Source organism: Mus caroli, unplaced genomic scaffold, assembly GCF_978045245.1.
Source record: "Mus caroli unplaced genomic scaffold, Mus_caroli_1 scaffold_9, whole genome shotgun sequence".
Classification (NCBI taxonomy): Eukaryota; Metazoa; Chordata; class Mammalia; order Rodentia; family Muridae; genus Mus; species Mus caroli.
This window is the reverse complement of record NW_028227264.1, coordinates 86,134,338-86,160,887: the sequence shown is the minus strand read 5'-3', so window position 1 is coordinate 86,160,887 and position 26,550 is coordinate 86,134,338. Positions and strand designations below refer to the sequence as shown.

General features: G+C 43.2%; 2 protein-coding genes across 3 annotated transcripts in view; one reads left to right on the top strand and one right to left on the bottom strand.

Annotated features, from left to right (window-relative positions):
• The window catches only part of LOC110303963 (tetratricopeptide repeat protein 41), a 72,613-nt gene extending 63,692 nt beyond the window's left edge, over positions 1–8,921 (bottom strand). Inside the window, exons 1-2 of one of the 2 annotated variants that reach the window (XM_029482185.2) lie at positions 7,224–8,921; positions 1,122–2,096 (exon numbers count right to left, since the gene is read on the bottom strand). In XM_029482185.2, coding sequence (XP_029338045.1) covers positions 1,122–1,917 — 796 coding nt within the window. In that variant the 5' untranslated portion in view covers positions 1,918–2,096; positions 7,224–8,921. The remainder of the gene's footprint in view (positions 1–1,121; positions 2,097–7,223) is intronic. The other variant, XM_021175204.2, reaches the window with a different exon arrangement.
• A 69-nt stretch (positions 8,922–8,990) lies between these two features.
• On the top strand, positions 8,991–23,296 carry Hsp90b1 (heat shock protein 90 beta family member 1). The gene is made up of 18 exons (XM_021173547.3): positions 8,991–9,212; positions 10,122–10,224; positions 10,911–11,052; positions 11,493–11,609; positions 12,479–12,810; positions 15,852–15,963; positions 16,126–16,245; positions 17,213–17,329; positions 18,165–18,302; positions 18,392–18,469; positions 18,587–18,652; positions 19,502–19,771; positions 19,966–20,211; positions 20,630–20,766; positions 21,680–21,758; positions 21,850–22,005; positions 22,387–22,509; positions 23,006–23,296. The coding sequence occupies exons 1-18, from the start codon at positions 9,164–9,166 to the stop codon at positions 23,030–23,032; spliced, it is 2,412 nt and encodes an 803-aa protein (XP_021029206.1). The 5' UTR covers positions 8,991–9,163; the 3' UTR covers positions 23,033–23,296.
• The last annotated feature ends 3,254 nt before the right edge of the window (positions 23,297–26,550 follow it).

Below are 26,550 nucleotides of genomic sequence, written 5' to 3'. Positions count from 1 at the left end.
CAGTTCCCAAAGTCCTCTTGCACAGAGGACCCAGGTTCAGTTCCCAGCACCCACAAAGTAGCTCACAACTGCTTAAAACTCCAGTTCTAGGGAATATGACCTTCTTTTCTGGCCTCAGGCTCCTGTTGGAACATATTGTGCATATATGCACATACATGTACTCAGACACACACACATACACATAAATACATATTTTGCTTTTGTTGTTTGAGACATGGTTTCTCTGTGTAGCAGAGCTGTGGCTATCCTGGAACTCACTTTGGACACCAGGCTGACCTCAAATTTATAGAGGTCATTCTGCTTCCAGAATGCTAGGATTAAAGGTATTCACCACCACATTTGACTAGATAGATAGATAGATAGATAGATAGATAGATAGATAGATAGATAGATTTTATGTATATGAGACATTCCAGAAGAGGGCATTGGAGCCCATTACAGATGGTTGTGAGCCACCATGTGGTTGTTGGGGTTGTTGTCAGTGCTCTTAACCTCTGAGCCATCTCTTCAGCCCCAATAAATATATATGTTTTTATTAGATATTTTCTTCATTTACATTTCAAATGCTATCCCGAAAGTCCCCTATACCCTTCCCCCACCCTGCTCCCCAACATACCCACCAATAAATATATTTTTAAAGAGAGAAACATGCTACAGGACTATGGTATTAATTTAAAACGTTTAACGAATATATTCAATTATTTAAAAGTTCCTTTCCTGGGCCAATGAGACAGCTCAGGAGGTAAAAGCACTTGATGCACAAAGCCTGACAAACTGATTCTATCCCTGGTACCCACAAAAAGCCAGATGAGGTGGCCTGAGTCTGTAATCCCAGCACAGTAAGATACAGTAAGATGGGAGACGGAGACAGGAGAACTGACAGGAAACTATGGACTAGAGAAACAGGAGTGTGCAGAACTGACTCCCAAAAGTTGTCCTCTGTCCTCCAAAGGCACCATGGTGCATGCACCCATACCCGTACACATGCATGTACACGCACACACACACACACACACACACACACACACACACACACACACACACACATTCCTTCCTGGGGAGACACACAAAGCATTCCCCCGATGCTGGTGACTGACTTAGCCATCTGTATGTTTACTCACCTATATTTCCCATGATTGTAGTGAATGGATAGAGCTTTTCCACAACAGCCGACCAGTCCTTCAAAACCATATCCCCCAATTCCTCCAGGTCTCTGTAGAATCTGACAGGAAGCCCTTTGCCAATGATCTTAGCCTTGAGCTTCCCAACCTTCACTTTGCCCTGTTCGTTCACCAGATATGCTGAGGACAGCTTCTCCTCTTCCTCCTCCTCTTCCTCATTAAAAGTTCGAAGCAGTGAATTTGATGTCCGGAAGTAGAAAAATTGAAACTGAGATTTCTTCCGAAATGCTGCTTGGGTGATCTCGAACTCTGTCAGGCTGCAGTTGGGAGTCTTCAGGACCCAGGGGTAACCATTTTTGGCAGCAATGTATAGATTCTGTTCTCCCTTGGATAAACTTTCGAAGTCCTTCACTTGGGATAACAGGAAAGGTGTGTAGTCGGGGAGGAAATCTCCGTAGGTCTGCCCCAGCAGGCAGATGAAAAACGGGAAGCATCTGTTCACGTAGTCCAGGGAGAGTTTCAGGTGTTGAGACTGGAGACAGGAGTACTGTCGGAACTGGTTGCTGGTGAAGGATTTATGGGCCTTCACAGCTGACCATCTCAAGTCCACAGCTTTGAAGTAGGTGCCCCGGGAGCTGCAGATGTCATTAAGCCGAGGGAAGATGCTTTTGGCCAAAAAGTCTCTCTCTTCTTGAAAATCTAGAGTGGAACAGATGTAAGGTTGGATGGGTTTCTGGCGCTTTAAAATGGGTTGACTGTTGTATCTTTGTCCTGTCTCACTTGCCTCGTCGCTCATTTCAGTCGGCTCCAGGATGATGTTGCACTTAGAAGAAAGGAACTTCCATCCTGGCCCAGTCGCCAAGGTCCACAGCTTGGGTCTTCTCTTAACTGTGTTTGCTATAAGCAATTGGTCAGTTTCATTCAAATCACTTCTTTAAATTGTCTCTTGTGGAAGGGATGCAACGGTTAAGCGATCTAGTTTGAGTAAGGGCAAGAAAGGCCAAACAGATTTATTTTAGGATTATAGGCAGTTTGTGTCTCCCCTGACTCACCAACCCCACTTCCCAAGCTTTGGCTGAAGAACTAACAACTCATAAGATGAATAGATAAAATGAATGGGTCTCCCTTCTTCTTCCCCAGAGTCCCAGCCCACTGTCCTGGATCCTTTGGCCAACCACTACCTCTGCTCTACAGAGATGTAAAAACCAATGCAAGGCAATTAAGAAAAGGAAGACAAGTCCACAAATGGACCCAGATGTAGTGGCAAGTAACGTGAGCCAGGAAAGACTCATGATGAGTAGCCAAGGCGAGAACGAGAACAGCTATAAACCTGAGGTGAGCCCAGGAAGACAGGCCAAAGATCAAGACCAAGAACATGGCTGGCAGCCAAAGTCTGCATTGAGGAGCCTGATAGGGTTCTATGGTTTTACTTCATCTTGAGTTCTACAGGCTCACACAACGGTCTACTCACCTAGTGGGATTTAATCCCACCGAGCTAACAGAAAACATCCCAGTGACGACAAAGCTATGCCTGCAAGAGCTTAAAGTACTTATGAAAACCACCTTTGTTGGTACAGCTTACTTCCACACCAAAATTACTCTTTTAAAAATTATATTTATTCCTTTCATGCATAGTAAAACATCTGTCAGAAGTATAAAACAGCTCCTAAGATCTCCTTACAGCATGTCCATGCCTTAAAAAAAAAAAAAAGTATTAAGCCTCTGTATTGAATTGCCTCAGTAATACCACAGGGCGGATACTCAGATCAAGGGGCAAAAGTCTGGACAGGATAAACAGAGCATCCAAAGCCAGAGTGAAAAGTTAGGCTTGCTTGCTTTAATTTACTTATTTCTTTATTGGTGTGTGTGTGTGTGTGCATGTGTAGCACAGATGACACGTGGACATCAGAGGACAACTTTTTGGAGTCATTTCTCTCCTTCCATCATGTGAGTTCTGAGAAATGAACTCAGGTCATCAGACTTGGTAGCAAGTGCTTTACCCACAGAGCCATCACGGGGGCCTGAATGTAAAGATTTATACACAGGTGAGCCTGACTCAAAATGTGTCTCCATAGAGAGAGGTAAGGTTGAGATGTGATGGGACCATACATCAGCGTAGAAACATCTGTCCTATAAGGAGTTTTCTAATAAATAAGCAACGTAGAAAGGTTTTTTCAATATCACAATGTTTTCCTCAAAAATTCTACAAAAGAATAAACACTATGGGTATTTTATGAATAGAAGTCTCACCTGTCACGCAGGAGACTAGGAATAGATTATCAATCCTTGCAAAAACAAAGCAAAACAAAAACAAAACAAACCCCTCTGCCATCTCTCATTTCTATATGAACAGAGATAATTTCTTTGTGTCAAGGAGTATGTGTGTGTGGAGTATGGGGCGTGTGTGTGTGTGTGTGTGTGTGTGTGTGTATGTGTGTGCATGCGCGCACATGTCTGCATGTTCTGTGTATGCCAAAGCCAGAGGTTTGTCTTCAATATGTTTCTTGGGTGTCATTTACCTTATTTTTGAGATAAGGTCTATTATTGGTTTGGAATTTTCCCAGGAGGCTGGGTGGGTTGGCCAGTGAGCCCAACCTGTCTCCACCTCCCAGTGGTGGAATTATAAGCACGAGGCACCATGCCTAGCTTTTGCAAGTGGGTTCTAGAGAGTGAACTCAGGTCCTTGTGCTTGTATGACAAGCACTTTACTAGCTGAGCTACCTTCCCAGCCCTTCTCTCCCTCCTCCTCCCTTTCTTCATCCTCCTCTTCCTTCTCTTCTTTAGCCTCTTGAAATAGAGTCTCTCTCTGTTATCCTGGCTGGTCTGGAATGTGAAGTCTCCAGTCCCCTAAGTGCTGTACACCCCAGGTCCTGCCCAGTCTTCAGATATTATTTCTTACTATTGTATCTCTTGAATCTTGATATGCAGATGGATTCAGAATAAATCCTAGGGAAATACTTGCTGAAGGTCATGCTCTTGCAGAGGACCCAAGTTTCGTTAAAAGCACCTACATGGACACTCATAACCTTGCTATAACTCTAGTTCCTGGGGATCCCATTCCCCTTTCCAGCTTCTGAAGCAATAGGCACACACATGGCACACATAAACTTATGCAAGCTCACACACCTATCCATAAAAATAAATTAACAAAAAGAAATATGTTCAAGTACCAAAAATCTGTGATTCAGCGATTCTGGGAATCACTTTCAACTAACAAAGCAGAAAGGTAAAAACTACACGTGTACAGATGCCTTTTCATTACTACAGAAAAACTAAAAGAAAGCAAGTGGTATGCCAGGCATGGGGACACATACCTTTAGTCCCAGCACTTGGGAGGCAGAGGCAGGCAGATCTCTGTGGGTTCAAGGCCAGCCTGGTCTGTGATGTGAGTTCCAGGATAGCCAAGACTTCACAGAGAAACCCTGTCTCAAAAACAATACATTAGTAAATAAATAAAATAAACAAAAGAGAGCAGGTTCTGTGAGTGGGTGGCACATGCCTTTGGTCTCGGTGCTCAAGAATTAGAAGCAGGAAGGTGATGGCTAGCGAACCTAAAACACACTGAAAGTGTGCCTTCATTTCAGATCAGCAGACACCATGTGACACTATAAATGAGAGCTCCCTAAAACTGCAACTCAGCACACAGCAACACATAATTCCAGGGTGCAGACTGATCCAAGTTCATTTCTTTAATACAGTATGTAGTTTTCTTCCCACTGGAATCATGTCTTTGTTAATTCCCACATATTATTAATACAAATGATGTTCTTGTTTCAATTTTTATGTTTTTACAAGATGAGAGCAAGACTTAATTTTTATAGGTTCATCTTAAAATTGATAACTTACCAGATTCTCATACTCGTTTGAGACATTAAATAAACTAAGGTACCGGGTATCTGGGATACATAAATAATAATTGCAAAAAATTACAAAATAAGGAACTTCAATCAAATTCTCTCTCTCTTGGTCTTTTGTTTTTGTTTTTTTTTTTTTTGTTTGTTTGTTTTCGAGACAGGATTTCTCTGTATAACCTGGCTGTTCTGGAACTTACTCTGTAGACCAGGCTGTCGGCCAACTCATAGATCAGCCTGCCTCTGCTTCCCAACTGCTGGGATTAAAGGCATGCATCACTAAGTCCAGCAATTTTGCTAAAATGTGTCCCCATTGTTTCTTTGTCCTATTGCTGGGCCATCCTAATGATCGAGGAACAACACTAACAATAGTAGATATAGCTGGCTGCCTCTCAATTCTTTCTGAAATGTTTTTTAATATTTTGTTTCAGAGTAGCAGCTGCTATTGGGTTACTTGAGTTTGAGGTTTCATATGCACATCAGAATACTTTTTAAAGACATGACAGAAGGCAATCTGTTGGGTTCAGTAGTAATGGAGCTATGCAGCTCAAAATGCATCACACACACACACACATGAAACTGTCTAAGAAAAACATTGTAAAACGAAAAACCAACCCAAAAAGGGATATAAGTGTTAAATGTCAGAAGGCCCACCCCCTTTAAGTGTGCAGCTTGAAGAGCTTTAAGCACTCACCCTTATCAAGGTCAAGAATGTCCCCATCTGGGTTCCACAGTTCTCTTCTGTGACATTCTACTGTTGTTACTCAGGTTACATCCTGACCTTGCACTTATATCCAGGTGTACAAGCACATCCCTGTAGTCCTAACACTCAGGAGCACCCAGAGTTGGAGGCTAACCTGGGCTACAGCCCAGGCCAGCCCAGGCTAGCTAGCAAGATCTTGTCTCCAAAATAAATAAATAGATAAATAAATTTACTTACAGCATGCCTCCACTATTACTTGCTCATGGTCTGTGGGGAAAAGGGCCATATCTTTATTGTTCATCAGTGAAATTCCAGCCCCTAGCATACATAATACAAATCACATAGTAGATCCTGCACTTGTTGTATTAATAGGTGAGAGATAGTGGGTGGAGGGAGGGCACAAATCAATCAACTGTGTTCCACCTTGGTATCCACTCCCATGCCTCAATTCTTTAATGATCCCAAATGCCTAGGGCTTTCCTTTCTTGGTCTCCCCATGGCTGGATTAAATCTGGCTATGAAGAGAGCTATTCCTACCCCTAAATGCATCTCCTTTGCCTAAGAAGCATATGCCTTTTGTCATACTCCTTTACTCAAGAAGTATGACAAAAACCACAAGTAAAGTAGCCATTGCCAGTAGTGGTCATAAACATACAGTGTTAAAGAGAGAGAAGAGAGAGAGAGAGAGAGAGAGAGAGAGAGAGAGAGAAACTAGCTGGGAGTGGCAGTCCACCCCTTTAGTCTCAGCACTTGGGAGGCAGAGGCAAGAGGAGGTCGGCCTGGCCTACAAAGTAAGGTCCAAGACACCCAGGGATACATACAAAGACCATGTCTAAACCAATAAAAATTAAAACAATTTTATTATTTTTTTTTTAAAAAGCATCCTTGGAGAGATGGCTCAGTGGATAAGAACATTTGCTCTTGCAGATAATCAGGGGTCAGTTCCCAGCACCCACAGGGTAGCTCACTAGGAAGCAAGAGAATCAGATTCAAAGGTGGGGAGCTTAATAACCCTGTGGAGGATCAGTGCTGAGGGAAAGACAGAGCAGACTGACCCTAGAGATCAGTGACTGGTCAAAGTCTGAAGAAGGGAACATGGGAAAATACTAGGAATTCAAGAAACGTGTGTGTGTGTGTGTGTGTCTGTGTGTCTGTTCCTCTATCCTCTTAGTGAACCTGGAGTTTGTCATCTTGGCTATGCTGTCTGGCCAGGGAGCCATATCTGTCTCTAGCAAAACCACCCTACCCCCAGCATGGGTTAGACCAGCATCTGATGTTATGTGAGTGCTGAAAACCCTAATTCCGGTCATAGTTCAAGTGGGGCAATCATCTTATCCACTAAGCCATCTCTCCTCAGCTGAGAGCCATGTATTTTCCAGGGAGCTTGGCCAGCAAGTCAGATAAGGACTGACCATCTTCTGCCAGTCTGGAAGTAGATTCTCTCTCTCTCTCTCTCTCTCTCTCTTCTTTCTATCTGGGGACCATCATCTGCAGAAACTTCTACCCACAAAAAAATAAAAAATAAAAAGAACAAAACCAAAAACCCACCAGCTTTATTTTGGAGGAAAATCTCATTCTCAGTTCCTCCCAGGTGCAGCCCGATCTACCTCACACTGGCCAGTTAAGATGCAGTCACAGTTTCACAATACTTGCTTACTTGCTCGATTAAAAAAAAAAAAAAAGACAGAAAGAGAATGATGGACTGTCATATGCAGAAATGGCCATCTTTTTCCAAAAGCATAAATAAATAAGATCCTGGTATGCTCTAAACAAACACAAGCACAGAGGCATAAGGCCTTCGTCTTACATTTCTGTGTGCTTTGGCAAATGTAGGTAAATCAGACAGATGTAAATAAGCCATCACCACATTATGTAAACCCCAAACCACAGATTCAAGTTCTACAAGTCTAAATTCTTGAAGTTGTCAAAGAGACTATGACATTGTCACTGAAAAGCTTGCCTTTGGGAACCTGGATTGCCTAAAAAATCAACTCGAATTTTCTTGGAGAAAGCGGGGATGGAACGGGTGTGTTAGAGGCAGGCAAGCGTGCTGGTGGAAAATTGGTTAAAATGAGGCTAAAGAGCTTAGAAAACATTTCGGAATGTACAAGCTGGCCTTAGGGACGTCCCTCACCAGAAAGAGCCTCTTTTGCTATCTTTCGGAAGGCGGAAAGGTGTTTCTATGAAGTTACAAAGCCACAATCCAGGCTGTTTTGCAAGCACTGCTGCTTTTGCTTTCAAGTATCTGCCTAAGTTCTTTCCTGTTCTATGCTAGCCCGGACTTCCCCACCGCGCTCTCCAGCTGATTCACAAAAGAGGCTCTAGATTGCCCGGTCATCCTTTGATATTTATGGGGATGTCAAAGGAACTTGGGTCCTTGTTTCCTTCGGGGTTGGAGAACCCCTGCCACCCTCTACTGCAAACCAAACCAGAGAGGACAGGAAATGCGAGCAGCGCAACGCCAAGTGTAACTGAAGGCTCTAGGAACCCTGAGTGACGCGCAAGAAAGCGGACGTGGAAACCGGTGTGCTACCACCAGCCCAGAATTCAGGGCTGGCCCTCTGACGCGGTGAGACTAGGGCCACGCGGGGCTGCTTTTCAGGTCCGCCTCTGAAAACTGTGTGCATTAGAGTCCTAGAACAAGCACAGATCTATTCTGCAATCCGAATGAGGTGGAAATCCTATAATCACTCAGGAGACATTTCCCGCGGACACAAGACTGGAGTAAGCAAGGGCCAAGCTACGCAACTGGCTTAGATGTCAGAGACTACAATTCCCAGCATTCATGAGACTAGTGCGTTGCATGCCGGAAACTGTAGTTTCTCACCACCATCCAAACGCATTCCGAATATTCAACCCCTCACAAATTTCTCTTTTGCGAAAAGAAACGCCCAAAAGAAAGGTGACGGCGAACGTAGCGCTGAAAGGGCTCGTAACGTGACCCGCGTCGTAGACGAGAAAAGGGTAAAGGACGCATTGTCTTGGCTACCGTTTCCCCTAGTCACGGACTAAACGTTCGCTAGAAGCCGGAAGTGGTTCCCCGGGACCTCTAGGAATGGACAGACGTGCTATGCGCCTACGTTCATTGGACGGTTTTCCTCAGGGACCAAGGCTTCCCAGGCCAAAGGGTGGCCCGGCGTGTGAGGGCCCGCGGAGCCATCTGATTGGAGGAAAGCCGCTGGACAAGCCCAATCGCAAGGAGCCACGCTTCGGGCGTCGGGCACCGCACCTGGACAGTTCCGATTGGCGGGCTGCGGTCCCCCCCATGCGTCCCCATTGGGTGCAGAGAGTGCGTGGTGAGGCACGATTGGTAAGTTCGTGTTTCCCGTCCCCCGCCCGCAAGCCGTGGGGTGAAAAGCGGCCGGACCTGCGCGCGGCTTAGTGGGCGGACCGCGCTGCTGGAGGTGTGAGGAGCTTAGACTCTGGGTTGGGGGGGTGGAGGCGGCTCCTGAGACCGAAAAGGACTTGCGACTCGCCGGCCACGCACCATGAGGGTCCTGTGGGTGTTGGGCCTCTGCTGCGTCCTGCTGACCTTCGGTAAGTGAGCGGGCGCCCTCCCCTTCCTGCGTGGCCGCTTCTCGAACGTTCTTGGGGCGTTGAACCTGGGTTGGGGACGCCGGGGGGGCCTACAGGGGGTCCAGGGACCATCTCGTTCCCTCGAAGGAGACTTGGGTGATGATGCTTTCCCTGAGGCCTCTGGGAAGAGGCGACTTGGAGACCGAGCATTTAAATACCCTGCGGATGGTGCTAGAGCGCTCCCCGAAGTCTCGCTGATGGGGCGCGGCCTCTCGGACTCTACTCCCTACTCCCCGGGGAAGCCTTCCTGGAACCCCTCCCTAAGGACTTCTGTGATCAGGTCCGACCTTTGGCCACCAGAGCCTGAGGACCCCCAGCCCCTGCCCTCTACTTCCGGAGCGCGTTTCTGTTTTCTAACGCCCGACTCGCGAGCGTGGGCCCTCGGGCCAGCGTCGTGGCGGTGGCCCAATATCTGATTCCGATGTGCTTCAAGAGCTGTCCTTGACATGTCTTCCCCTTTGGGCCGGATTTCAGTTCCCCTCAACAGAAGTTGCACAAACCCTGTTTGCATTCTGACCTGTGATAACTAAGTGAGGCCCAAGTTTTGGCTTGGCCAGTGTAGAGACCTCCTCTCAGCTGTGCGCAACACGTGTGGGTGTAGACGGAGGCCTCTCTCACTCACTGCCTAGGATAGACACACGTGATGGCTGCCTGGCCTTCCAGAGTCATCCGGGGGTCTTGAGCATTCACATTTAAACTTTAGCGTGCAAACTTGCCTTGACATTGATTATTGACGTCAGTACATCATTTTTCCATCTCAACAGCTTGTATTTACTTACTGAATTGTGTTAACTCTTGCCCTCGTTGATCTGGCTTTTTATGCGAAGGACAGGAAGCAGTAGTGTGGAGAGTTGTAACCTTTCTCCCCAGGGTTCGTCAGAGCTGATGATGAAGTCGACGTGGATGGCACAGTGGAAGAGGACCTGGGTAAAAGCCGAGAAGGCTCAAGGACAGATGATGAAGTTGTGCAGAGGTCGGTGCATTTTGAAGCTCTGTTGATAAGCTCTGCAAGTTAGTGGGACAGAGTGGCTGTTGGTGTTACTCCATTCAGATTACAAGGTCCAGTGCCTAAAATGTTGCTAATGATACAAAATAACCAGAGAAGTTCTTAGGAGTGCCCATTTATCTGCAGGCAAAAGCTCCTAGCTCTTAGTCTGCTCCTGGGAGTGACTGCTGATTCAGGAAGGAAAGTGCTAGGGATAAGCCTCAGCATCTAAATCCAGAAAACCAGTGGTGATGTAGCCCACTCAGCTCGTGCTTCCAACTGACAGGAGACTTGATTGGTTTTGTCTGTGTGAAGTTAGTACTATGAAAAATAGAACTTTTATGCCTTTAACTTTTAAGAAAAGGGCTTTTCAATTTGGTGAGGTATACTTTTAATTTTGGCCTTCTAGGAATTAGTGACGGTACTAAAGTGTTCACTGTGCAAGCGTAGACAAGTCATGACTTGCTTTTCAGTAGAGGGAGCCAGATGTGTTTTTCTGGGAATTTTAGGAACTATTTCCAGCCGAGCATTAAGCACAGCCCATTCTGTGATGAGTGTGAGCTGGTATGTGAGTGGTCTTTTAACAAGAAGGACGGCAGAGGCCACTCTGTGTCCTGACTAGAGACTGAGAAAAATGAAGCTGAGTATTTGCTTATCTAATTTGATTTCCTTAGAGAGGAAGAAGCTATTCAGCTGGATGGGTTAAACGCATCACAGATAAGAGAACTTAGAGAAAAATCTGAAAAGTTCGCCTTCCAAGCTGAAGTGAACAGGATGATGAAACTTATCATCAATTCTTTGTATAAAAATAAAGAGGTAAGTGTTACATGGTTGGGACAGCAGCTTGGATCCTTCCATTGGAAATTAGGAATTAAATTCAGAATGAGAATTCCTACTGGTCCTTATTGGGGTAGGAAGGGAGTGGACATTGTCTTGGTCTTTCCTGTCAGCTCAGAATAAGGTTATGACCTACTGATGGGGTGAAGTCACACAACTGTACCACTGAGGGAGGGTGGGGGAGATATTCCTGTTCCCACCACTTCAGATGTCCCTTGTAGTTGTCACAGAGCTTTATAGAGCCACACCTCCTTTTTTATGAAGAGAGTAAAGCCATCCCTTGCACTGTAAAAGGCTTGGTTCCTTGAAGAGTGTCTTTTCACGATTCTGAGGAGAAATGAGAGGAGTTGATCATAAGAACCAGCATCTTACCATGTCTAGGGGTTAATCGCAGTTTATTAAGTCTGGCTTCTTTTTAGATTTTCCTGAGAGAACTGATTTCAAATGCTTCTGATGCTTTAGACAAGATAAGGCTCATCTCACTAACTGATGAAAATGCACTCGCTGGAAATGAGGAGTTAACGGTCAAGATTAAGGTAAGTGTAAAATAACTTTCCTCTTAAAACTAACCCTGGGAGCCCAGGCCTCGGTCAGGAGGTCATTCTGGAGTGGAAAGTAACTAACTTCCTAGTCACAGTGGGTTTGCATGCAAGTCTGCAGACTGCCTTGACTCAAACTGACTGTGCCTGTTATTAGAGGACAGCTGTACCTAGTTTTATAGTACAAATTCTTTTGTCTACAGTGGCAGTAATTACTGATAGGGCCTTATGGCTCCTAAAGCCAAAAATAGATACTACCTAGCCCTTTAGGAAAAGGTAGCCAAGACCTCAGCTTAAATCATTCCACAGGCTGACTGAGCAGCCATCTGGAGTGTCTCTGGTTGCCATGGTGCAAAGGGTCGCACACCAATTAAAGGCTCAGCCTGAAAGTCACACTCAACTCCCACTTGCACCTTCACTGGGCAGAAATAATCACGTGGCCTGTGAATGGATGCATAGTTCTACCAGGCTCTTGAAGACAGCCAAGACTATTTAGTGAAGAACATTAATAATCACAGATCCCAAAATCCCTTTTAATTTCTGTGAAATTATCTTCAAAAGTATGTTATTTTATTTGGGTTAGCGTCTGTTTTTTGACATTTATACCAGGTTTTGTTTTTTGTCTTTGTTTTTTTGTCTTTGTTTTTTTGTTTACTTAAGTATGCTGGATTTATATAAAAATACAAAAAAACATGCTTTTAAGGTGTAGTTTTGAAAAATGCCATAAGAGACTGTACGGTAGTGCATCACTATCTAAAGTTGATGTGGCCCAAGCTGGTTTCTATGTTTCTTCATATGGAACCTGGCTTTTGGCATCATGTGAATGTGAAGACGACCTAACTGTCTGATTCTTGTCTTGCTTTTAGTGTGACAAAGAGAAAAACCTGCTGCATGTCACAGACACGGGTGTAGGAATGACTAGAGAGGAGTTGGTTAAAAACCTCGGCACCATAGCCAAATCTGGAACAAGCGAGTTTTTAAACAAAATGACAGAAGCTCAAGAAGATGGTCAGTCAACCTCTGAACTGATTGGCCAGTTTGGTGTCGGTTTTTATTCTGCCTTCCTTGTAGCAGATAAGGTCATTGTCACATCGAAACACAACAATGATACCCAGCACATCTGGGAATCAGACTCCAATGAATTCTCTGTAATTGCTGACCCAAGAGGAGACACACTAGGTCGCGGAACAACAATTACGTGAGTATTACTGATTATAACAAAAATTAATACTGTGAGGATCAAGGGAGAAGTTGATGGGAGACCACAAAAGAGGTAGCACTGTGGGTTTTTCAGGTCTGAGAAGGAGGCTAAGGTATGCAGAGAAGTGTGGAATAGGCAGGAAGGCCTGGCATGGTCACAGGTTTAAGGGACTCCGCACAGTTGGCAGCAGTTGCTGATAGGAGTTCTGCTTTTCTGTTATTAGCTCTGAAGGTGATGCAGGAGTGGCTGGAGGGAGACAACAGAAATAGTCAGAATTTGTAATGAGTAGTAACAGGTTGGGGTAGGGGTAGGTGGAAAAGAACAAGCAGGTGGAAAGCCCAGCAGGTGATCTGGGTAATAGCTCTGATCTCCTCAGAGCCTCACATTTGACTGGCAGATGTGTCAGGACAGTTTCATAGCTTAGGTGCTTGGTTAGTAAAGTAAATGAAACTATACAACAGGCCTGCTTCTGGGTAAGATTTCCTTCTTGCAAGCCCTGCATCACGAGTCACCCATGCTCATTTGAATTCTCTGTATGGGTTGGGGTTACAGTGGAGAAGAGGATCGGTATAGGCCCTGCTCTCACATGGGGCTCAAGCTCTTTAGAGTTTGAAAAGTCTCTTCAGAGTGACGTGCAGGAAAGACTGCTAAGAGATGCCTGCATTTTCAGGGGAAGTTATCAAAAGACTTACCGTTCCTGCTTCGACACCCCCCCTTAACCCCACCCCATCATTTAGCTTCTGTTGATTGATTTTATCACTTCAGAGACGAATAAGTTTTTCCTTGGCTTTTAAAGTCAGATTTGCCCACACACATCACATTTTCAACATGAAAAGGTTCAGTGTGCAAGTGTTTGGGGAGAGGAGAAAGACAGGTAATAAATAATGTGAAGGCCCTTTTCTATTGCCTGGGTCCCATGCTCCCTCCCCTCCCTGCAGTGAAGCATCTTTTAAGTACAGAGTCACTCTATGTGTCCAGTCCACAGGTAAAGAATTGCTTATATAACATGCACTGTATTTTCATAAAACCTGTGCTCCCCCCATGTTCTACATCATATCTTAGATACTTATAATTTTAATGCAGTATAAATGGTTATACTATATTTAAGGAGCAGCGTGACAAGTTATCTACATGATGAGCATAGAGACAACCATAAATAGCCTACAGGCCTGACAGTAGGCCAGGTCAGCAGTGCTATGAATTTTCATCCCGTGCTTGGTACCCTCTACTGGTGCAGAACCCACAGTATGAAAGGCTAGTCTACCTTTTGCCTTGCTTCCCTTCTGTTGGTGTCTTGGGTCATCTGCTGTCTTTCTATTGTGTAAGTCACCAGACAGCCTGTTGCCAAAGTCCAGGTGATTTAGAGAGATTTGATTACTACTGCTCCTAGTAGCATGTTTTTTATTGTCTTCATGATTCCCCAAACTTGGCTGTCCTGCTGCTCTCAAGCTTTCTCAGTGCCTGTCCTATGTGGGGTGCCTGTCTTTACAATTTTTCTTTACCTATTTCCTCGATGGTGATAATCTCATCTGAAAAGTTCTGACTCTCAGTATCTGTTCTTCACACTGTTCCTGCTGTGGCATCATGTCCATCTCTGTTTATCACATATTCTTAGCCTAGATCACAAGTCAGAAAATGTGCTTACTAGACCAGCTAATAAATCAGCTTGTGGGACATGTGGCCTGTTAAATGTCCTTATTCTACTTGAAAACAGCCATGGATAATAAATGAGAGTATGTCCAAATTTAAAAAACAAAACCAAAAACCTGACTAAGCTTAAGAATAGGTTCTATGCTCATGACTCTAGATTGCCTTTTTTGTTCTGTTTATTATGGGTTGGGGTGTGGTGATCAAAAGACAACTTGCAGCTGCCTGTTAAGTCTGTTCTCTCCTGCTACATGGCTCCTAAGAATATAACTCTGCTCTTCAGGCTTGGCGGCAAACATCTTTGCTGTGCCATCTTATCGGCCTTCAGATTGACTGCATTTCTATCTAGGTTGTCTTAAGTAGCAGCTTCCAGTTTTCCATTGCTTTCCATATCACCAAGATCAACCAGAGACCTGTTCAACTTGAAAGCCTATACCATATCCTATTTGTAGCAAGAATGTTTAAATTGTAAGGGTTTCTCTGGCTCACCTTCAACTCAGAGATTCTATGCCTTTGCCAAAGTGCTAGGACTAAAGGCCTGCACTTCACCTGGTGAGGCTTTTACTTTTTTGATGACTCTGCTGTGCTTGCAGACCCTACCATGGCTTGTTTTTGATGGCTGGTGAGGGTAAGAAAAATAGGCATTGCTAAACAGCCACCAGTCATGTGTATCTGTTGAGTACTCAGGGTATGGCATTGCAGCTATGGGACCTGATAACTGACTGTCTGTCTGTCTGTGTACAGGCCTGTTTGTGGGTGGAACTTTTCCACCTTTTTCTGTTTTTGAGACAGGGTTGCACTGGGGCTTGTTGAAGTTAGTTTGGCTGTCCAGAGAGCCACAGGGATCCTGCCGTAGGATGACAAGCACCTCCATGCCCAGCTTCTTACATGGGTGTCGGGGTCAGACTCAGGCCTTTCTGCTTGCTGCACAGCAAGCACTTTACTAAATGAGCCATCTTTCCTGAACTGTTTCATAGTCATGTGATTTATGGCTTTCATAATTAAAGATAATTTTGGCTTTTCTTTAATAGCATGTTTTTATTTAGAAATACTTAATGATTTGATTTCTAGAATGACAGTATAAAACTATGAAAGTGAAGATAATTTTTCTTTAGAATTTAGAATTTTGCTGCTTGCTTACCTTGATAGGAAAATACCTAACGTAATCAGATTTTTTTCAACTCAAAACACTGTTGTCTACTTAAGGGAGCACAGGAAAGAGCCTCCTTTTCCTGCCCTACATGTTGTAGATTTAGCTCACAGCCTTCTTATAGAGGGGAGTTCTTCTGTGAATGTCAGATGTTAACAGAGCTGCTGCCTGATGTTACCAAGGCATTTAACAGACACAGCCTAGTCTGAGCTCTGTTGTAAACGGCTTGTTTTCCTTTCAGTCTTGTTTTAAAAGAAGAAGCATCTGATTACCTTGAATTGGATACAATTAAAAATCTCGTCAGGAAGTACTCTCAGTTCATCAACTTCCCCATCTACGTGTGGAGTAGCAAGGTAAGTGTGCATCACTTTGTTAGGCACTATGGTGTTGAGCAGAAGGGGATGAGATTGGGTGTGGTCTTTACTGGAGAGCTTTTATTTTACTATAATGTCTTCTGTGGACAGTTGAGATTAAACAAGCAAGCCTAACAGTAACTGTACTTTTTCCTTCCACAGACTGAGACTGTTGAGGAGCCCTTGGAAGAAGATGAAGCAGCAAAAGAAGAGAAAGAAGAATCTGATGATGAAGCTGCAGTAGAGGAGGAGGAAGAAGAAAAGAAACCAAAAACTAAGAAAGTAAGCCTGGCTTCTCTACAGTAACACTGTTAGGGTCTGTGAGAATGAAGCTCCACCCACAAGTACCCACAAGTTTCTTTAAAGAAAATTGTTTTTACTTTATATGTGTGGGTGTTTTGCTAGCATCGGTATCTGCTCCACTGCATGCTTTACTCATGGAGGCCAGAAGATGATGCTGGGTTCTCTGGAACTGGAGTTAGAGGAGCGTGTGAACCATTTGTGTGGTGGGAATCTAACCTCCAGTCTGCTTTTCACCGTCTCTCCAGCACTAGAAGCATCATTCTGGGCTGGGCCAGCTGGGGCTGTGTTGGCTTATGATTTGGATGGTTCCTTGGACTTTTGAAACGGGGTCTCATAATGGAGCTCTGGTGTCCTCCTGCCTCCCTGGTGCTCGGTTAATATTTAAAGGCATTCACTACCACCCATGGAATGAGCCTTCATTTTTTAAGTATGTTTTCTAGTTTTCCAAATAGCCCTATTAAAAACAAGGCCTTTTGTATGCTCTGCTAACTTGGAATACTCTAAGTGGCAAATTCTCTGTAAAAAGCTTATGCCTTTTTGTATTGCTTAAGTCTGCCTTTTTTGTATTTCAACTTAAAATCTTAGAAGCTTTCTGTATCCTCTTTACCATGTTGGGATCAATTATCAGAATTATTATCATTAACTGATTTGGGTAGCAGAGAGAGAGAAGTATGGTTGAAAATTAGTAAGTCTGTGTCGTTGGCTACTTTACTTTTTTGTTAAATACTGGCCATGACTGCTAAGTGGAAGGCTTTGCCTTTATCCTGTAATCCCAGCACCTGAGAGGCTGAGGGCAAGAGCTTCTAGGTTTGAGACGAGTGGGCTATATAGCCAGAACTTACCTCAAAAACCACACACCCCTGCTTTTAAACATGCTTGGTAGTAGGACCCATATTAGGTTAACTATTAAAAACTAAAAGAAACTTACCAATTATCTTAACTTTAGGTTGAAAAAACTGTGTGGGATTGGGAACTTATGAATGATATCAAACCAATATGGCAGAGACCATCCAAAGAAGTAGAAGAAGACGAATACAAAGCTTTCTACAAATCATTTTCAAAGGTAAATAAAAGAATATGTTGTGTGTTAAGAGTTCTCTAGTTTTAGGTTATTAATGAGTTGTACACAGTTGTCAGCCAATTAGTTCATTTAAATATGGTATGTGGCTATAAATATGATTGTCCATCCCCATTTTTCTCAGTCAAAAGATTCAGAAAAATTTCTCACAACCATGTGTCTATTCCAAGAATATGGAAGGCAGAGTGATATCAGATTGAAATTCATTTCTTAGTAATAAGCAAAGTCACACATTCAAACTTAAAATGAACCTTTGAGATTATTGTCATATATACATACGTACATAGGCATTTGATTTTCAACATAAAACAGGACATATGTTACTGACTAGCTTTATTATGATCTTGAAAGTTGACATATGACATCAGACATTGTAAGTTACATTTTTAAGATATTACTGGCTGTTTCTATGGAATTTTTTTTTTCCTTTTAGTGATCCCTTATTTTGACTCCTAAGAATATATAAAACTAGAGCTAAGCTTGCTTCTAGTGCTGTTTTTCTAAGCAGGATTTTGTACAGATAAAAGATGTATTGAAGAACTTGGTATGGTTTTGGTGTCACTGTCTGCAGACAGTGATGTTACTGGTAGTCCTTGTGGAAAACAACCTTTGCAGTTAGGATTAGGTTTTTCTTCTCAGTACTACCTCCAATTTCTTTTCTTTTCTTTTCTTTTCTTTTCTTTTCTTTTCTTTTCTTTTCTTTTCTTTTCTTTTCTTTTGATTTTGTAATGGACTGTTTTGTTCAGTGTTTTGATGTGATAAAGTGCCTTTGAGCTGCTTTTCCTGTGACCTGAATAACCAAGCAAGGTACTTTCCACAGGAAAGTGATGACCCCATGGCTTATATCCACTTCACTGCAGAAGGGGAGGTCACCTTCAAGTCGATTTTGTTTGTACCCACATCTGCACCCCGAGGTCTGTTTGATGAATATGGATCTAAGAAGAGTGATTATATTAAGGTAGATGGGCTTTTTTTAAGTATTGTGAACTAAGGTCAAAATTTTCAAGTATGATGTACAGACAGTGACTCTCTTCGTTCCCCCTTCAGCTGTATGTACGCCGCGTATTCATCACAGATGACTTCCATGATATGATGCCCAAGTACCTTAATTTTGTCAAAGGTGTTGTAAGTATCTGAAGATTGTATGCGTGGGTGTTAGAGTGGTTGGGAGTGGAGCAACAGTCTTGTGTTTTTTGGTACAGACTTGTTTTTATTGCTCAGTGAGCATTTTTCTGTCTGCAGGTGGATTCCGATGATCTCCCCCTCAATGTTTCCCGTGAGACTCTTCAGCAACATAAATTGCTCAAGGTGAGAATTTCTAGTCAGGCTTTCTGCCCATTGGTTGGAGTCAGAATTATCAGTAAGCTACTTTACACCTGCTTTCTTTGTAACTACTAGCAATTTTAGAGAGTGGTGTTACCCGGGAGTAACAGAGTAGGAAACTAGAGATGTAACTCGGTGTCACATTTATTTGCTGTGCTTACGACCCTGGGTTTGAATCCCACTGTGTGTGTGTGTGTGTTTGCGCAAGTGCAGTCAGAAAGAAAGCACTTCTAGCAACTAGATGTTGAAGCAAGTGCAGCAGGGCTAGTCTCCTTCAAAGAAACTCTGCTGGACACATCGGTGCATGCCTATAATCTTAATAGCTTGAAGGAATGAGGTCATAGTTAAGAGAGGGTTTATTAGCAGTTTGAGGCTACCCTAACTTAGGACTATCTCAAAAAGGAACTTCTTTTATTCTGAGATTATTGGGTCTCAAAGCTGATACAATCCCCCAACATAGTAAGGAATACAGTTTTGAACAGAGCTGAAGGCAGGGAACACACCTACCAGCTGTCTGGTCCACAGTCACCCACATACTAGGCCTTTCAGTAAGCCCCTTTTTTGCCAGTATTGTAGTGATTAGAAGACTAGGTGGGGTTTTGTTTTTAAGCATTTGAAAATATTAGTCATTCTGTCAACATATCTGAGTTCTAGCATTAGAATATATTAGAAACAGTTGTCGTTAATTCTAACACAGTCTGATGTGGGAGTGCGCTGGTGCTTCCTGTCCCTTGATGAGTGCTGTGGCAGTTGTGCTGTCTCAGTTGCTGCTATCCTGGTCTCAGAAGCAAAGGTTTGGGATAAACCTTCTTAACCACATTCCATTTTCTTTAGGTGATTAGGAAGAAGCTTGTCCGAAAAACTCTGGACATGATCAAGAAGATTGCTGATGAGAAGTACAACGATACTTTCTGGAAGGAGTTCGGCACGAATATCAAGCTTGGAGTGATTGAAGACCACTCAAATCGAACACGGCTTGCTAAACTTCTTAGGTTCCAGTCTTCTCACCATTCAACTGACATTACTAGTTTAGACCAGTATGTGGAAAGAATGAAGGAAAAACAGGACAAAATCTACTTCATGGCTGGGTCAAGCAGAAAGGAGGTAAGATGAAGTGTAGCTGCTAGTGTCCCTGAGAGCTAGCTGGAGGCATACAGCCAATGGGGGAGAGGAAGTAAGTTAATTGTGTAGCTGGGATAGTTAGGCAGACACCAGAGGCCACTACCTTAAGTCTTTGTCTTACACAGCTAATGTGCCAAGGCAGAACTTGAAAACACATACTTCCTTTAATCTTGTAGGCGGAATCTTCTCCATTTGTTGAGAGACTTCTGAAGAAGGGCTATGAAGTCATTTATCTCACAGAGCCTGTGGATGAATACTGCATTCAGGCTCTTCCTGAGTTTGATGGGAAGAGGTTTCAGAATGTTGCCAAAGAAGGAGTGAAGTTTGATGAGAGTGAGAAAACGAAAGAAAGTCGGGAAGCAACAGAGAAGGAGTTTGAACCTCTGCTCAACTGGATGAAAGATAAGGCCCTCAAGGACAAGGTATTTGGGGTTTGCAGACTTCAGTGTCTGCACATAGGAATTATCAGCATGCTAATCCAACTCAGTTTGTTCATCACCACTAGCGATGTAGACAGGAGCACGTGCCTCACTTGTAACCTCGGGTACTCGGGAGTAACAGCAGGGACCTGGAGATGGAGCTCAGTGACAGACTCATTTGCTGTGCTGAAGACCCTGGGTTTTAGCCCTGGCACCCATCCCTGCCAAGAAGTTTCCTGTTGCTATATATTGATTTTGTACTAAGTTTTACAGGTTTAAAGATAAATGTAGCTGAAAAAAAAAATCCAGATTCACTGAGTGTCCCTCCAGGATTCCTGAGTCCCTCTGTCTGTTCTCTATGATGGTGACTAGCATTGCTTACTGCTGATCCTTACTTCTGTCTAATGTTTCTCATTCTAAGATAGAAAAGGCTGTGGTGTCGCAGCGCCTCACAGAGTCTCCCTGTGCTCTTGTGGCCAGTCAGTATGGATGGTCTGGCAACATGGAGAGGATCATGAAGGCCCAAGCATACCAGACGGGCAAGGACATCTCTACAAAGTAAGAAACGGGGGTATGTCCCTACCAAGATGTCAGCTCTTGTTCTCTTGATCTGCTACATGAATCATCCTGAGTTTCCTTAATTTGCTTTAGAGTAATTACGAATAATGTCCATATTTACATCACGACTCACTAGGGGCTTGGTTTTGTTTTGGGTTGTTTTGAGACAGGGTTTCTGCAGAGTTCTGGCTTTCCTAGAATTCTGTAGACCAGGCTGGCCTAGAACTCACGGAGACCCACCTACCTCTTACCTCTGCCTTTCCCTACAGCTGGGGTTAAAGGCGTTTTGCAAACCGTGCCTGGCTCTCTAAGACTTAGGTTCTACGTAAAGAACACTGCTGTATATTTTCTATCTAACATTGTAATGCCATTTAAAACCCAACTGTCAGTGTCAGGAAAGTTACTGACCATTCAGCACTTACTGCATTGACACTGTAGTTCTGGTCTTTGGGAGCATCAAACTGTTGGGATGACTCTCAGGAGTGCCCTAAGCCCTAGATGGATGTGTGGTATATCTGGCCTTGGAAAATGCTAATGAGCATGAGTGTGTATAGAACATACAGGACATTTAATTGGAATTAATTTAAAAATATGTGAATTTTTAGGGACCCATACTAGTAAAGGCACATTGGAGATTATATATTTACATGGCAAACACAACTATATGGCTCATTGGTATAGTTAAATTATTAAGGGGTGAGCAAGACATTAAACCAGTTCATTCACCCAGCAGAACTTGATTACTTTGACTCATCTTTAAGTAGTCCCGTCTTCATTTTTTCACCTAACCATGGCTATGTCCCCATCAAAGGAGGCTTTTTTTTTTTTCCTTCTGTAATTAAAGCTAGAATACAGTGGCATGTAGACCCTAAAATTGGTGTCTTAACCTAATGCTCATTTTGTCCGTAAACAGTTACTATGCCAGTCAAAAGAAAACGTTTGAAATCAATCCTAGACACCCACTGATCAGAGACATGTTGCGGCGGATTAAGGTGAGCAGTGATGGGGCTGCTCTCTTGTGGTCTTAAAGGGAATCCTTTGTAAGCCTTCCCACCGATGCTAACCAAGTGTACCTTCTATCAGGAAGATGAAGATGACAAGACAGTCATGGATCTTGCTGTAGTTTTGTTTGAAACGGCAACACTTCGGTCAGGATATCTTCTACCAGACACCAAGGCATATGGAGATAGAATAGAAAGAATGCTTCGCCTCAGTTTAAACATTGACCCTGAAGCACAGGTTTGTATGTGCCCTTAACTCTAGCATGTCTGACCCCCCTAGGGTGGCACCACCTGTGAAATTAACAAGAAATCTCCTGTGACTTTTTTCTTTCCCACCCCTACCCCTGACACAGGGTCTCTGTGTAGCCCTGGCTATCCTGGAACTCACTTTTAGACCAGGCTGGCCTTGAACTCAAGGATCTGCCTGCCTCTGCCTACAGAGTGCTGGGATAAACTCGAGTGCCACCGCCACTCAGCTTGGCTTCTTCCTTTTGCCTCTCTTGCTAGTTTCCCTGTTAAGGCGGATCAGATTTACTGGAGTGCCCATTTTGATCTTAGACACTTAGAACAAAATAGAGGTAGATGGAGGGCGTTTACAGGTTGTGGCTGTCACCTTTAGGTGGAGGAAGAACCAGAAGAAGAGCCTGAAGACACCTCAGAAGACACAGAAGACTCAGAGCAGGATGAGGAAGAAGAGATGGATGCAGGGACAGAAGAAGAAGAAGAACAGGAAACAGAAAAGGTCTGAGAGGGATGGGCAGATGGGGCAGCATGAGTCTAGCAAGACTTCTGATATCTAGTCAGTAAGGAGTAAATCGACACAGAGTTGGCATTTGATACCAGCCTCAGAATCTTTGTGGGTGGGGTGTTTATTATTTTCTAACCATTTACAAGATCTTTTAAAGCAGATTGCTTATCCCGCCCCCAGTGCTTCTGTGAGGTAACACTTGGTTGAACTTTTTGGGAGGTGGGGGGTGGGATATCCTTTCTAGGTAGTCCTGGCTTGCCTCCCAAATGCTAGGATTAGAGGTATAAAAACTACTACACCTCACTAGCATTAGGTAGTTACAAAGTTTTGATTACTTGTATTTAGGCATTGATCTTGTTGGTGGATTTTGAATTATCTTGCCAATAAGCAAGTTACAAACAAAATAGTAGAAATTGTTTGAATGTGAGCCTTTTCTGTAAGGTAAGGTTGACTGCTAGTTTGTGATGTCACCTGATCTTTGTTTTCACAGGAATCTACAGAGAAGGATGAATTGTAAATTATACTCTTGCTATGAATCCCGTGTGGAGAGGGAATGTGAAGTTTTGAAGTCATTTCTTTTGAGAGACTTGTTTTGGATGCTTCCCCAAGCCTCCTCCTCCCCTGCACTGTAAGATGTTGGGATTATGGGTCACAGGAAGAAGTGGGTTTTTTAGTTGAATTTTTTTTTTAACATTCCTCCTGAATGTAAATTTGTACTATTTAACTGACTATTGGTGTAAAATCTTGTCATGTGTATAAAAATAAAAAAAGATCCCAGATACTCAGTGCTGATTTTTATAACACAAACTAGGAATTATCTAATACTTGATTTATTTTTCTTCCTGTCTGTTGGGCTTTTTAAACAACAACAACAAAAAAAATCCAAGTAGCTAGTTTGTGGTTTGCTGTGTTTCAGATCTCATGTTTTTGACTAAACAATTCCCAAACACATGCAAATATTCCTCTTCTAGAGATCGGAACATAATCTTCTGAGTGTTCTGAGTGGCTGTGGCCCCTAGACTTGGTGATGTACATACAGGAAGGGGAAACTGAATATTTAATATCTTCAAAGATTATAATAAAATTTAAGACTGAGAAGTCCTCACAGTAAAGTCTACAGTATAATAAAAAGTAACCAGCCAGTGTTTGAGACGTGCACTCATATGCTATGTAACTCTAGCTGGCCTGGAACTCAAAAGATCTGCCTGCCTCCTAAGTGCAGGGATTAAAGCATTTGTACAGGGGTAATTTTATTTTAAATTTAGGTGCGTATGATGGTGCACTTGGGAGACAGGCCTCTGGGTTAAAGATCTGTATGGCACAGCCAGTTCAACAACTAGAGACTCTGTCAAATGATGTGTTTTTACTTTGCCTGCCTGCCTGCATGTATGCATGTCTGTCTATATGTATGTATATGTGTGTGTGTGCCTAGTGCCCATGACAGCAAGGCAAGCAGATCTCAAGTTGAAGGCCAGTCTGATGTACCTGGCAAGTTCAGGCCAGATAAGGTTACATAGTGAGACCCTCTCAAAACGAACTCAGCTTCAGATTCCTAGCCTGCTCATAACAGTGGGCACACAAAAACATCTTTACAGTGTAGATGCAGATCTGTGACTCTACAGAACCTAGGTTTACAAATATGAAGGCAATACATTCATACACATAAGTCTCTAAAAATCTGTTTACTTTTGTTGTATATTTATAGGTTGAACACAATCTTGAAACAAGTTCCATTTCCTACAGCTTATTTATGTCGGAAACTAGGCCTAAAACAAGCTGTGCTATCAGTTCTGAAGACCTTGTGTGTAGTATTCTTCCTTTCTTCTTCAGGCTTTGGTGGAGGCCTTCAATGCTTTCAGTTCCAATAGCCCAGCCCCTGCCTCTTCAGTGTCTTTCCTGCATTTTTTCTCCTGGCATTAAGAGTGCTCACAGTGCATTAGGTCCCCCTCGTGGCCTCATCCCTCATCCTACGGTCACATGCACTGAGGGTTAAGAGGTAATTATATTTTTAGGGACATACTTAAACTCAGCTTTTATGTACAAAGAAAATGTCTTTTTTTTTTTTTTTCCTTCGAGACAGCGTTTCTCTGTATAGCATTGGCTGTCCTGGAACTCACTCTGTAGACAGCTGGTCTTGAACTCAGAAATCGGCCTGCCTCTGCCTCCCAAGTGCTCAGATTAAAGGCGTGCACCACCACCACCCAACTTTCTCAAATTTGGGGGTTTAATTATCTTGACAAGCTAAATCACCAATGTTGCATTCCCATTAGGTACATAATTCCCAATAACTTTTGAACTTTAAATATTTTTATACAGTTTAGTACAGACTGTTATTTAGTTATATCTTACACCCTATAAGTATTACTGATTTAAAAAAAAAAAAAAAGATTTATTTATATATAAGTACAGTGTAGCTGTCTTCAGACACACCAGGAGAGGGCATCAGATCTCATTAGAGATGGTTGTGAGCCACCATGTAGTTGCTGGGATTTGAACTCATGACCTCTAGAAGAATAGTCAGTGTTCTTAACTGTTGAGCCATCTCTCCAGCCCCCCCCCCAAGTGATTTTATTTTAAGTAATTTATAACTTGCCATTATAATCAAGTTCAGAGAAAAATGATAATTGAGGGAGCCACTGCAAATGGTCTCAGTTTTTTTGTTTTTTTTTTTTTAGAATTTTTTTTATTAGGTATTTTCCTCATTTACATTTCCAATGCTATCCAAAAAGTCCCCAATACAATCCCCTACCCACCCACTCCCACTTTTTGGCCCTGGCTTTCCCCTGTACTGGGGCATATAAAGTTTGCAAGTCCAATGGGCCTCTCTTTCCAGTGATGGCCTACTAGGCCATCTTTTGATACATATGCAGCTAGAATCAAGAGCTCTGGGGTACTGGTTAGTTCATAATATTGTTCCACCTATAGGGTTGCAGATCCCTTTAGCTCCTTGGGTACTTTCTCTAGCTCCTCCATTGGGGGCCCTGTGATCCATCCAACAGCTGACTGTGAGCATCCACTTCTGTGTTTGCTAGGCCCCGGCATTGTCTGACAAGAGACAGCTATATCTGGGTCCTTTCAGCAAAATCTTGCTAGTGTATGCAATGGTGTCATCGTTTGGAAGCTGATTATGGGATGGATCCTGGATATGACAGTCTCTAGATGGTCCATCCTTTCATCACAGCTCCAAACTTTATCTCTGTAACTCTTTCCATGGGTGTTTTGTTCCCAATTCTAAGAAGGGGCACAGTGTCCACACTTTGGTCTTCGTTCTTGAGTTTCATGCGTTTAACAAATTGTATCTTATATCTTGGGTATCCTAAGTTTTGGGCTAATATCCACTTATCAGTGAGTACATATTGTGTGAGTTCCTTTGTGATTGTGTTACCTCACTCAGGATGATGCCCTCCAGGTCCATCCATTTGCCTAGGAATTTCATAAATTCATTCATTTTACTAGCTGAGTAGTACTCCATTGTGTAAATGTACCACATTTTTTGTATCCATTCCTCTGTTGAGGGGCATCTGGGTTCTTTCCAGCTTCTGGCTATTATAAATAAGGCTGCTATGAACATAGTGGAGCATGTGTCCTTCTTACCGGTTGGAACATCTTCTGGATATATGCCCAGGAGAGGTATTGCTGGATCCTCTGGTAGTATTATGTCCAATTTTCTGAGGAACCACCAAACTGATTTCCAGAGTGGTTGTACAAGCTTGCAATCCCACCAACAATGGAGGAGTGTTCCTCTTTCTCCACATCCTCGCCAGCATCTGCTCTCACCTGAATTTTTGATCTTAGCCATTCTGACTGGTGGGAGGTGGAATCTCAGGGTTGTTTTGAGTTGCATTTTCCTGATGATTAAGGATGTTGAACATTTTTTCAGGTGCTTCTCAGCCATTCGGTATGCCTCAGGTGAGAATTCTGTGTTCAGTTCTGAGCCCCATTTTTTAATGGGGTTATTTGATTTTCTGGAGTCCACCTTCTTGAGTTCTTTATATATATTGGATATTAGTCCCTTATCTGATTTAGGATAGGTAA

What these genes read in the sequence shown, in the direction of transcription:
- Hsp90b1 (XM_021173547.3), top strand. Translation starts at nt 9,164, where the DNA reads ATGAGGGTCCTGTGGGTGTTGGGCCTCTGCTGCGTCCTGCTGACCTTC. An exon ending in GGTCGCGGAACAACAATTAC is followed by an intron (nt 12,811 to 15,851) that starts GTGAGTATTACT and finishes TTTTCCTTTCAG; the next exon opens with TCTTGTTTTAAAAGAAGAAG. An exon ending in AGAAGAGTGATTATATTAAG is followed by an intron (nt 18,303 to 18,391) that starts GTAGATGGGCTT and finishes TTCCCCCTTCAG; the next exon opens with CTGTATGTACGCCGCGTATT.